Here is a 13,366-nt window from a genome sequence, read left to right as displayed (position 1 = left end):
GTAGTCCCATTTGTTTATTTTTTCTTTTGTTTCTCTTGCCTGGGGAGATATATCCCATAAAATATTGCTACGAGCAACGTCCAAGATTTGGCTGCCTATATTTTCCTCTATGATTTTTATGGTTTGGGGTCTACATTTAAGTCTTTGATCCATTTTGAATTTATTCTTGTGTGTCATATAAGAAGGTGTTCTAGTTTTATTTTCCTGCACATACCTGTACAATTTTCCCGACACCATTTATTGGATAAACTATCTTTAGCTCATTGTATGTGCTCGTTTCCTCTGTTGAATATTAATTGACTATAAAGGTATGGGTTTATTTCTGGGCTCTCTATTCTGTTTCATTAATCTATGTGTCTGTTTTTATGACAAATACCATTCTGTTTTGATTACTGTGGCTTTATAGTATAGTTTGATATTAGGTATTCCTTCTTTTTTGTTCTTCTTTCTCAGGATTGTTGTTGCTATGTGGGGCCTTTTGTGGTTCCATATAAATTTTTGAGATGTTTTTTCTGGTTCTGTGAAATACATCATTGGACTCTTGATAGGAATTGCATTGAATCTATAGATTTCTTGGAGTAGTATGGGCATTTTAATGATGTTAATTCTTCAAATCCATGAACATGATATGTGTTCCACTTATTTGTATCTTCTGTTTCTTTCTTCAGTGTCTTATAATTTTCTTCAAAAACAGCAGAGGACTTTTACATCCTCTGTTAAGTTTATTCCTAGGTATTTTATTCTTTATGTAGCAATTGTGAATGGGATTGTTTTCTTAAATCCCTTTTTCTGTAAGTTTTTTATTGGCATATAAAAATGAAGCTGATTACTGGGTATTGATTTTGTATCCTGCTATTTTGCTTAATTCATTTATCAGTTCTAGTAGTTTCTTGGTGGAATGTTTGGATTATCTATGTACAGTATTATGTCATCTTCAAATAATGACACTTTTACTGCCTCCTTTTCAATCTGGATTCCTTTTACTTCTTCTTTTCTTATTGCTGTGGCTGGGACTTCCAAAACTATGTTGAGTAAGATAGGTAAAAGTGAACATCCCTGTCTTGCTCCCAATCTTAAGGTGAACACTTGTAGTTTTTGCCTGTTGAGTATGATGCTAGCAGTGGGTTTGTCATATATGGCCTTTATTATGTTTAGGTGTGTTCTCTCTATTATAACTTTGTTGAGAGTTTTTATCATAAGTGGTTGCTGGATTGTATCAAGTGCTCTTTCTGCATCTATTGATATGATCATGTGGTTGCTATCCTTCATTTTGTTTATGTGGTGAATCACATGTATTGATTTGTGAATGCTGTACCAACCTTTGCGTTCCTGGAATAAATCCCATTTGATAATGGTGTAGGATCTTTTTGATGCATTGCTGTATTTGGTTTGCTAATATTTTGTTGAGAATTTTAGCGTCTATGTTCATCAGGGATGTTGGCCTATAATTTTCTTTTTTTTGTAGTGTTTTTATCTGGTTTTGGAATTAGGATAATGCTGGCCTCATAAAATGAGTTTGGGAGACTTGCCTTCCATCCTCTTTAATTTTATGACATACTTTGAGAAGGAGAGGTGTTAGTTCTCAGAATGTTTTGCAAAGTTTACCTGTGAAGTCATCCAGTTCAGGGCTTTTCTTGGTTGGGAGTTTTTTTGATTAATGCTTCAATTTCACTAGGTGCAATCTGTCTGTTCAGATTCTCTGTTTCTTCCTGATATAGTTTTGGAAAATTGTATGTTTCTAGGAATTTATCCATTTCACCCAGGTTGTACAGTTTGTTGGCGTACAGTTGTTTGTAATGTTTTCTTACACTCTTTTGTATTCCTTTGATGTTAGTTATTATTCCTCCTCTTACATTTCTGATTTTTTGGGAGGTCCTCTCTCTCTTTTTATTGATAAGTCCGGTTAAAGATTTGTCAATCTTTTTTATCTTTTTACAGAAACATCTCTTGGATCATTGATCTTTTGTATTATTATTTTAGACTCTATTTCATTTATTTCTGCTGTGATCTTTATTATGTACTTCATGCTACTCCTTTTGGGCTTTGTTTGTGTTCTTTTTCAAGTTCCTTTAAGTGTAAAGTTAGATTTTTTTATTTGAGCTTTTCCATTTTTTTTTTTTGAAATAGGCTTCCTGGGATTACTCTCCCTGTGTCCCGCAGATGTTGGTTTGTTGTGTCCTCATTTTCATTTGTTTCAAATCTTTTGATTTCTTCCTTGATCTTGTTGTTGATGCAACTTAACAACATTGTTTAACAGCATATTATTTAGCTTCCATGTCCTTGCATCTTTTCCAGTGTTGTTCTTGTGACTGATTTCTAGTTTCATAGCACTGTGATCAAAGAGGATGCTTGATATGATTTTAATCTTCTTAAATTTATTGAGACTTGTTTTATGTTCTAACATGTAGTCCATCCTAGAAAACGTTCCATGTGCTATTGAAAAGTATGTATATTTTGCTGCTTTGGTGAGAAATCTGAAGATATCTATTAAACCCATTTGAGCTAGTGTCTCATTTAAGGCTGCTAGAGAATAGCATTTTTACACTGGAGGATGAGCCAGGAGCATGCAATGTGAGTGAGAGGTCATGTAGGATGACAGCTGAGAAAAGGCTTTTGTTCTCATTAGTGTTCTCTAAGAGGGCAGTTCTGGTGGAATAGTAGGACCAAGGCAGAATTCAGACTGAAGAGAGTTAACGGGAGAGTTCATAGATGGGAGAGGATGGCAGCCAGTTTTAATGATTCTTTCAAATTTGACAAAAAGAAGAAGAAAAGAACAAGCCTGGTATAACCAGAGGCAGAGAGGGAGATATCAGTTTGGTTTTACACTCAGGGAAAGAAGATGGTAAAAAACAGAGATATGAAATTTTGAAAAAAAATAAAAGGGGAAAGTATTGATCAGCTGAAAGTCTGGTAAAAGTAGCATGAAATTAAAAAACAAGAGCAGACATAGATATAGAGAACATTTCGGCAGTTGCCAGGGGTAGGGGGTTGGGGAAAATTGGTAAAAAACTTGATGGGGTTAAGGAGTACAAATTGGCAGTTACAGAAATAGTGACAAGGATGTAAAGTACAGCATAGGCAATTAGTCAATAATATAATAACTATATATGGTATCAGATTGGTACTAGATTTATCAGGGTGAACACTTCATAAGTTATATAAATGTGCAATCACTATGTTGTACACCTGAAACTAGTTTAATATTGTATGTCAATTGTAATTGAAAAATAAAAAGTTATTTTAAAAAGGAGAGTAGAAATGTTAGTCTTGGAAAAGAAGGCCCTAGCCTCCTGAGTGATAATGCAATGGAAGAAGGGGACACATGAAGACAGAAATGTCTAATCATGTAGACAGCTCCTTCATTTCCCAGATGAGGATGCTGACGCTCAGAGCACTTAAGTGAGATTGCTCGCCAGCGAGGGAGTGGGAGGCGAAGGGGGTCGCCTGAGTCCCAGCGCCTCTTCTGCCCTGCAGGTTCACTGACTCATAGACGGTGTGTGGGGGGTGCATCTCGGCAAAATTCTAATTCAAAATGCTCTCTTTCTGATCTTTATCCACTGCTCCACTGATATATTCTTCCAATAATCTCTCCAATTACTAACATTATTGTTAATAAATACCACCCTGTAATGAACTACTCTACATTTCTTCCTACTCTGGTTTGAAAGACCCACCAGTTCTGCCAAGTTTTTCCTCTATGTGCCTGTATGCTGTATCATCGGTAACTCTGTTCAGTTCCACGTACATTGCCTTTTGCATTCCCTCTTAATATAAACTATAGTCATATTTCTATAAACTTCTCTTCTCCACACACATGCACAGTTACCACCCTTGGTGACTGTAAGCTTATAAAGGCTTCATTCTTATTCTTCTTTTAGCCCTCAAGGGCACAGTAGGAGATCAATAAATGTTGCTTGAGATAAACTGTACCAAGGCATAAATAAATTGCTGACTGCTCTTGGGAATCATCTAAATAACTAAATAGTCTTTTGATAATAAAATAGAGTTATTAAGGAAAATCCTATTAGGGACAATTACTATTTTCACAAGAGTAGCTTTCATGCATCAATATTATTTAACAAATATAGCAGCTATTAGTTAAATAGAAAAAACAAATCTACCAGATTAAGAATGGAAGAGTCTCACAAGTAAAATTTCATAGCCTGCTGATTATCAAAGTATATTATTCAGTTTGTGGGTGGCAGCTGTGAAATGTGTGGGTATACAAGGCAGATTGGAAGGAAGTTGTATTATTAATGATTAGTACAGTCACTGTTATTAATTACATGTTAAATAATAACTATTATAGCTTCACAAACCAACAAATGGTAGAAGAATGAGTTTATAGGTGCCCTAAATTCAAAGTCCACATCCCTAACTTCTCTTCTTGGCTAGTTAGAGAAGGAAAAGATAAATGAGTTATCTAGCAATAGCTATCTTCAAAAGTTACCATGATAATTCCCCTAAAGAAATAAGCAATATATATTTCTCAGAAAGAATTTCTCTGGCCAATACTATAGAAGAAGTCTGGTTATCACAGAGTTTGGACTCAGACTTTGATTCAGATTTCAATCTTGCTATATAATAATTAGCTTGACTTCTAAGAACTTGAGTTTTTTCATCTGTAAAGTGGGGGCAAAACTAATTTAAAACAGTATCGTGAAGATTAAATGACACGTTGCATGTGTGGCTCTAAGCAAAGGGCCTGGCATATAGGAAATTGTCAATAATACCAGTAGTATCACTGCTGTTTCTACTTTTGTAATTGCTGTTAGAAATATAAGCCTGGCTCATAAATAACAAGTAGTTATTATTTGAAAAAAAAACTTCTGCAAATACACAAATACAAAAACTGAAAAGTGGCTTTGACTCAGAAATAATCAAAACAGTCACTAACTAAAAAGACTATACTAGTGTAGAAACATTAGCTTAGAAGAGGCCCAAATCTGTTTCAAGGCTGTAATTTCCATCGCTACATTCATTCTTTTGAGACCATTTCTGTGTCTCTTATTAGAATTATTCATCATCTTGTAGTTGGACATAGGTCTGCAATGACAACATTGTCTTCCTAAGTTTCAACATTGACATGAGTATACGCTTTAGGTCAAAGCATGTCTCTGCTATGGAGCAATCATTTCTATTGTGCTCTAAAATGTCCTTAAAACCTCAAGTTTGTACTCTAGTCTCTGGATATTTTTCAGTATATATGGAATATTCTCTTTTCACCTTGGAGTTGCAGTATGCTTTGAGGGCACTATACTTTAATGAAAAGAAGTTTTTTTAAAAAAATTATATTTTATTGATTATGCTATTACAGTTGTCCTGATTTTTTCCCCATGCCCTCCTCCACCCAGCACCCCCCACTCCCTCAGGCAATCCCTCCACCTTTGTTCATGTCCATGGTCATGCATGTAAGTTCTTTGGCTGCTCCCTTTCCTATACTGTACTTTACATCCCCAAGGCTATTCTGTAACTACCTATTTGTACTTCTTAATCCCCTCACCTCTACATCCGTTCTCCCACATGGCAACCTTCCAGCAACTAACTTTTTTTCTCTGGCTTTTAAGAGTCTCTCTTTACATTTAACCTTTAGCCTTTAAGCTCCTCCTGGGTTAAAAATCCAGCTTGACTGCATAGTCCATGACCTTGAGCAATTCACTTTACCTTCCAAGACTCAGCGCCTTCCTGTGTCAAACGGAAATGCAATGCTTTTATGACAGGATTTTTGTTAGATTATGTGCTCATTCCTACACCTCTGCCTGACCTCTAAAATTCAGACTGCCCCCAAGGGTGCATTCCTGGTTCTCCTGTTTACTCCCAAAATTATCATACACATTTCCATAGTTTATGAAACCATCTATATGTTTGGTAACTACCAATTTTATATCCCTAACTTGATTTCTCCTCTCAGTTCCAGACTCATTTATTTACTGCCTATCCAACATAGCCACTTGGAAAAATAAGGGACATTTCAAGCTCACAGGCCCATAGCAACATTTCTGACCCACCACTCTCTTACAGTTCGGCCAACCCATTCTTCCCTCAGACTTCATTTCAATAAATGGAACCTTTTCTCCATTTCCTACATTTTATCCCAAATACAGTGTCCAGCAGAAGTAATGCCTGCTTGAGTATGGTTGGTAGGGTAATAATATGGGTGTAAGAATTTATAGTTTTAATTTGAACATTTCATCTAAAATGTCATATGATGTGCTTGAGTGTGACATAGTTATGCTGATGATTTTGTAATAAAAGATTTTGTAATAAAAAAGGGGAATTATTTGTGCCAGACCCTGTATATCGAAATCTGTTGCTTTCTGTTCATCTGCACTGCTGTCAATCTAAACTAAGCTAAAATCTACTCTACTCCCACTCACCCCATTCCTGTGCAAAACTCCCTCTGTCTGCTAATAGATTCCCCTTTGTATTTGCCTTCTATTGCTATTTTACAAACTACTATCAGTTTAGTGGTCTAAAACAGCACAAACTTATTACCTCATCATTTCTGTGGGTCAAGGCAGGAGTCTAGGCACAGATTAGCTGGGTCCTTTGCTCAAGATCTCACCGGCCTGAATGGTGTCAGCCGAGCCTGTAATCTCCACAGAAGCTCTGGGTTCTATTCCAAGCCCATTCAGGTTATTGAAAGAATTCAATTCCCTCTGGTTGGATTACTGAAGTGATCATTTTTTGCTGAGTGTTGGATGGGGTCACTCAGCAACTACCAACTACCCCAAGACCTTGCCATTTGGCCCCTTGCTTTGACAACATGGAAGCTTGCTTTTTCAGGTCAGCAGGAAAATATCTTTTATGGGGTCACCTGATTAAGCCAGGCCCACCCAAGACAGCCTTGTAATTTATTTTTTTAATTAACTCAGTCAAATGATGGGGACTTTTATTACCACTGCAAAATTCCTTCAATTTGGCCATAAAAGAATCTAATCACATGGATGAAATGTCATCATATTTACAATTTCCATCTGCACAGAAGGGGAGAGGATTAAACATGTATACCAGGGGCAGGGATCTTGGGGGTTATCTTGAACTCTGCCTACCACACCTTGGCTTCCACTCTTGTTCCCTTTAATTTTGAGAATTCACCTAGCCAACACATTTTATGTAAGTAACAGTTTTACATAGATTTTAAATTAGATCATGTCACAAATTTACTTACTATGTTCCAACTATTCCTAATCCCATTTGTACTAAAATTCAATTTTCTTCTGATGGTCTACAAGGTTATATATGATCTGATCCCTATGGGCTACTTCTTGGACTTTATTTCATGTCACCATACCTTAGCTCACTACCCACAGCCACACTGGCCTCTGTCTAAGCCTCAAACATTCCAAATTCATTCCCACCTTAGGGCCTTTGTCCTTGCAACTTCCTGTCTGTAATACTGTTTCACAGTTAATTACATGACTGTATCCTTCTTGCCATTTAGATCTCATCTCAAATATCATCTTTCTTGACCACATTCTGTAAAATTTCTCCCTCCCCCTAATAACTTGTATTACATTATTTTTGTTTTATTTTCTGATTCATTATATGCTTACCTGTTTATTGCCTGTGTTCCTTATTTACACATAACTTTAAGAGAGCCTGGACCATGTCCATCTAATTTACCACTCTATCTTCAGTCCCTAGAAGAGTACCTGGTACATGTTAGACACACAAAACAGTGCAGCCTAAAAGAAAAGGATCCTCTCAGAATTAAATAGACTTACATGGTTCATGACGGAAGAAATCTACATTTGCTCTAGGCAGATACTTGCAGTCACTCTGCTTTTAGGGTATGAAGAGGTAGCAAAAGGGACACCACAGTGAAACTAATCCCTTACACTATGCTGTTCATTCCTGTTTCATCCAAAATGTTCACTTTGGGCCAAAGCGTAAGGGTTGTGATAATGGAGGTCACAGTCCAGCGTGGTGTTTACTTCCTTACTACTGGAGGAAAAAACAAAAAGCAAACAAAACAGAGTTCAGCTTTTTCAAGCTTTCATTTTCCAAAATGAATGATTCTTCCCGGCAAAAATTCTGAAAAACCCCTTTTTAGCTGACCAGGTCTTACAGGATTCTCTGCAGTGTGTGGGAGGAACACGCAGCCTCCTTTCACGGTATGAGCCATAGGTGGTGGAAATGAGACTGGGTTGTGGCATTGTTTTGACCCTGACCCAAGTAGCATTTCTAAATGTCTTGTGGTTGAATAGGGTAACACAGGTCATCGACCTGTAATCCAAGTCTAACAAAGTTATGAGTCATTAGCTTAAGCCTTTTCCTCTTAATATATTTTCAACTGAAAACAACAAATTTCTGTTTTTTAAGTAAGCAATTCTCAATAGAGCCTCATGGACATGATAAAGCATCTTTCCATTCACCAATTCTTTGTATTCTCTAGCATAGTTTTTGTAATTAAAAAAATTTTTTTATTGTTCAAATACATTTGTCTCCATGTTCCTGCCACCACTTTCCCCTGCCCCACCCTCAATCCTTCCCCACTTTGGCTTTGTCCATGGGGCCTTTACACACATTTCCTGACTTGACCCTTCCTCTTCATCATTTGGCACTTTCTAATGCATACATATGTAAGCTAATCCTTGGATCTCTTCAAGGTAGATAAAAATCATCCTCAGGTTACTAATGATATCTCTAGGACCTAGGGAGATCGGCAACATTTTATAAGCTCAAAGAAATTGTAGAAACCTAGAGTTTTGCAAACTTATTTTTTTAGAAAAGGTGTTTGCATTACTTAAGAATCATCCTAAAATAAAACAAAGAGTGCTCTAAAATGTAATACATAAATTTGGCTTATTTTGATGCATTTAGTATAAAACATTTTTTTTCTTTGCATGATCCTTTACATGACAAAATACAGATGTGATTTAAATAAAATAAGAATTGAAAATTTAATCATTTCTATAAAGTTCTCTATATTTTGTGATTTCAAAAATAATAAAAGTATGTTAATGGTGTTTTTGTTACTTGTATAAATTTTTTGTACTTTCCGGATTTCCAGCTCTTTCTCAAATTTCCTGTTTTTATTCCCCAAAGTCATAAAATAAATAATTATGTGAGAATTTATTTGGAATTTAGATTACATTTTGAAACAATGAGTGTGAGGTTACCAAAGACACTGTGCTTGTATCTGACCTTTTTTCCTGCTGTTGCTATTGTTCTGTTATTATGTGAGCTAAAAAGCTGAAAATAACTAGGAGAGATAAAGGAAAAGTTGATGTTTTCCTCTCTTAATTAATTTTTATCTGATCTAGATGTACTCCATTTGACTGAGGCCCAAAGCACTGTCTAATTCTAGGAAGAAAGGAACATGTCTGACCTGATGGTTGCAGTTGCTTTGGGGACAGAAAAAACAGAGGAAAACAGCTTCCTAAGTACCTGGCATACCTGTTATATTCAGAAATGTTAAGTTAATTATCATCTATTGCCAAGTATGCTTATTTGTCTTTCCTCACGCATGCATTCATGATTTTAGTAATAACAACAAAACACACAACCATGCATACCCATTTCTTCTGCATCTAATGGGCAAGAGGTGCTATGCTAGGTACTGTCTAAGCATGTCCTTACAGACTGAGTAAAAGGAACAGAAATCATAACATACCCACTCTTGTTTTTGTGGTAAGCAGCAGTAAGTATGCACTTATGAATCAAGCGATAAGGAGAAACAGCCCTGGCTGGTGTGGCTGAGTGGATTGAGAACCAGTCTGTGAACCAAAGGGTTGCCAGTTCGATTCCCAGTGTAGGGCACATGCCTGGGTTGCAGGGCAGGTCCCCATTAGGGGGTGTGTGAAATGGAACCACACATTGATGTTTCTCTCCCTCTCTTCCCCTCTGTAATAATAAATAAGTAAAATGTTAAAAAAGAGAGAGAGAGAGATAAAGAGAAACACTATGTTTCTGTTCTTGCTGGTGAATCCCCCCTACACCCTGAGTTAGCTGCTGATACAGGAGAGCTGTGCACTGCTGCTTCCTGCTCACCATCGGGAGGGATTCCACTTGTGCCCCTCCATGAACATTTTTTCTTGTTTTCACACAGGCGCTACCCTAATTGTCAGTGCATCAACTTTGGATCATGGTTTATGCTTTCCTTCCCGGCTTCTATTATTGTTCTGTTCTTGACCTGGATCTGGCTCCTGTGGCTTTTCCTAGGATTCAAGTAAGTAAATTGTCTGTGTTCATCAGATAAGTGAAAGTGTCTAGGCTCTGAGCCCTCTGCTCCTCACATGGTGCTCTTTCACCAATTCAATGGAGCTGCATTTCTGCATTTCTCTCTCACAAAATTGATATATATGAATATGTATTTTGAAGATATTCTATTCTAAATACCATGTAAACAATATGGGCTATTGGAAGAGACTATCTTGGTTTCCCAAATCTGAGTCCCAAACCAATAACACATTAGTAGGCCAGAGAAGCATAAGGAGCTCATTATGAGGAGAGTGAAATTTTAAGAGGTTTTGTCCCTCCTCTTGGTTTAATGTAGGAAATTCCTCAGATTACTGAGTTACTGTAACATGCAGGGCTTCCTTTGGTGCTTTATCCAAGCACCAAAACTGATATGTCCTTGAAAAGATAAAGATCTGAGAGTGTGCTCTGTGCAAAGAACATTGGATTCAGAATCAGGAGACCAGGGACAAAGTTGTGGCTTCTCCAAGCCAGAAGAGTTACCTTTGCAAGTCCTGATCCATTCTTAGCCTCAGCATCTTCAACTGTAAAACAGTAGAATTTAACTGGAAGATCAGTAACATCACTTCCAGTATTTAATTCTAACACATTTGGGCTCAAGATGAACACACAGAAGCCAAAGTAAGAAACCCTGGTCAATAACAAGCTGCTAAAATGTCAAATGTAGCTATTCCAGGAGAATTTGCAAACATTACCTTGGCTGGGACCTGAAGTTGGTGATTCATAAGTACCAATGAGTTACATGACTTAAATAACAACCAGTACTTAAAATTATGAAGGGTTCCCCCTGCAAAATTGAAATACAGCATTATATATTCAACACATATAACAATATTCCAGAAATGGCTGTATGTTGAAACTTGAGGATTTTTTTCCTGAAAAATAAAAGAGTTCAAGTTCATTTTTACAGAGTTTTATTTATATAATTTCAAGGGTCGAAGAATAAAACAGCGCGTTGTCCGCTAAGCAGGTGAGACCGGCATCAGCTCTGTGTGCTTCCCGTGCGACACAGAGCCCTGTGTCGGGTGCGGTTCCAGGCCGGCACCCCGAGTTTCCAAGGCGGGTCATGAAAAGACTGATATTTTTCCTCTCCTTTTCTCTTCCTGGTTTTTCTCCAGAACTGCTGTTACTTTATTAGTAGTGGGGAGATGGTACTGATGATTTTTTTTAAAATCTCTTTGTCCAGATTGTGGGAGCAGCATGTGACAGCGCTCCTGCTGAAGCAAATGTGTGGGATGTCACCGAGTTCAGCGGGTGGGCGTCAGCGGGCGGAGGCCTGCTGCGTGCTAACTGCCCCCTTCCGGGAAGAGCCAGGCCTTCAGGGGTCTATTCGGCGGTACAGGTAGCGATGCAGGCTGCAGGGGATAGGAAACCTAAACCAATGGTGAAAGCATCTGCTCATAGACCCATAGCTGTTTCCTTCTATTTTTTTTTTAAATTCTCACCAGAGGATATTTTCTTATTATTGATTTTAGAGAGAGAGGAAGGGAGAGAGAGAGAGAAAGAACAACTCTATGAGAGAGAAATATGGATTGGTTGTCTCCTGTGTGCACCCTGACTGGGGATCGAAACTGCAGCCTTTTGGTGTACGAGACAATGCTCTGACCAGGGCTCCTTCTTTTTTGCTATGTGTAAATGACTTTATAAAATATCTATGTAATACTGTCACTTTTGGGAAATGGACTCCCCATTCAAAAGGGGGAAATTAAAAAGATAAAGGGAAGATGCATTGAAATGCATTCTTCATGAGGAAAAAGACATTTTGGGGCAGTGTACCCATTAGGCAACGTCCATAAATCACAACCAGTGGCATGTTTCAACAGTCCCCTTGCTGTCCACTGTTGGTTAGTCGCGGCACAGCATCATGCTCCTGTTCATTTTTCAGTGTCCTTTTCAGTCTGCCAGGGTGTTCACCTCCAGAGGTTTTAGATAGACAAACAGAAATGATCTGCCACTCCCCTGGCAAGTCCCATACATTCTGATTAGTGTGTTGGCTGTTAATACAGTTAACTCTCACATTATAAATGACCCCAACATACTTGGGAAGAAGCAGCTCATCTATCAGTGCCACCAAACTTATTTAAATGGAGAGGCTGATGCATTGTCATATGCTTCATCAGTTCCTTTGTGAAGGTATTAACCTTCATTTATTGCAAGGCCAATTTGGCTTTTGACTTAACTATTTATGGTCCCCAACCAAAGTGACAAAATGCAAATGCTGTCTACAGTGTGGGAAAGAGTTTATAAGGAGACTTGTTTCTTTCTTTAACTCTGCTTTTCTATTCTACAGATGGTTAGAATCAAGGTGGTCCATAGATTAGCTTCTCATAATAGCATTTTATGTTATGACAAGGGGTAAAATTTTGACCCTGGCATTAGTCAGTAATTGAATCGATCTTAAACGTGACAACATCCATCTAATTGTGTTTGTGGTTGGAGGGTGTGCCAGGGAGAGATTATGAATGTGTGAGACGGATGAGGTAAGAACTGAGGAAACTCTGCTCCTTTGAAGCGATAATAGTCCAAACAAGTTTAAATAACAGTGTTACAGAAAAATAAATAAAATGTCTTTGTGTGAAAGCTACTTTCATACTACCTCAGTCTTTCTATTTACTCCCTCATAAATATCCATTTTTACCTCAGCAATTTTACTAAAGAAAATGCTCCTGGTTTTATCGTTTAACTGATTTATTGAGGTATGATTGAGATAGAAAGAACTCTAGATACTTATATACAAAACTTGAGGTGTCTGGAGATAATTATATACCCATGAAACCATTATTGATATCAATGCCATACTTATGCACCACCTCCAAAAGATCCCTCCTGTACCCTTTGATTTTTTGTTTTGTTTTTCATTTTTCCTTTTGTGGTAAAAAGTACTTAGGAGATCTATCCTCTTAGCAAAATTTTAAGTATACAATATAGTATTGTTAATTGTAGGTCCTATTCCAGATCTTCTTTTGCATATCCAAAATTTTGTACCTTGTGACTGACACCTTTCTATTTTCCCCCTCCCCCGACCCCTGGAAACCACTATTTTTACTCTCTGCTTCTATGTGTTTGACTATTTTAAATTCCACATATAAGTGTGATCATGCAGTATTTCTTTTTCTACATCTGACTTACTTCACTTTAGCATAATGTTCTTCAGGTCCATTTG

General features: G+C 37.4%; 1 protein-coding gene across 1 annotated transcript in view; it reads left to right on the top strand.

Moving 5' to 3' along the window:
* The window catches only part of SLC13A1 (solute carrier family 13 member 1), a 91,418-nt gene that overhangs the window by 59,676 nt on the left and 18,376 nt on the right, over positions 1–13,366 (top strand). The window contains exon 8 of the mRNA XM_054564554.1: positions 10,055–10,174. Coding sequence (XP_054420529.1) covers positions 10,055–10,174 — 120 coding nt within the window. The remainder of the gene's footprint in view (positions 1–10,054; positions 10,175–13,366) is intronic.

This window comes from Pteronotus mesoamericanus, unplaced genomic scaffold (assembly GCF_021234165.1).
Source record: "Pteronotus mesoamericanus isolate MK-2021 breed Mesoamerican mustached bat unplaced genomic scaffold, CSHL_Meso_final scaffold_85, whole genome shotgun sequence".
In the NCBI taxonomy this organism is placed as follows: Eukaryota; Metazoa; Chordata; class Mammalia; order Chiroptera; family Mormoopidae; genus Pteronotus; species Pteronotus mesoamericanus.
This window is presented reverse-complemented; position numbering and strand designations above follow the sequence as displayed.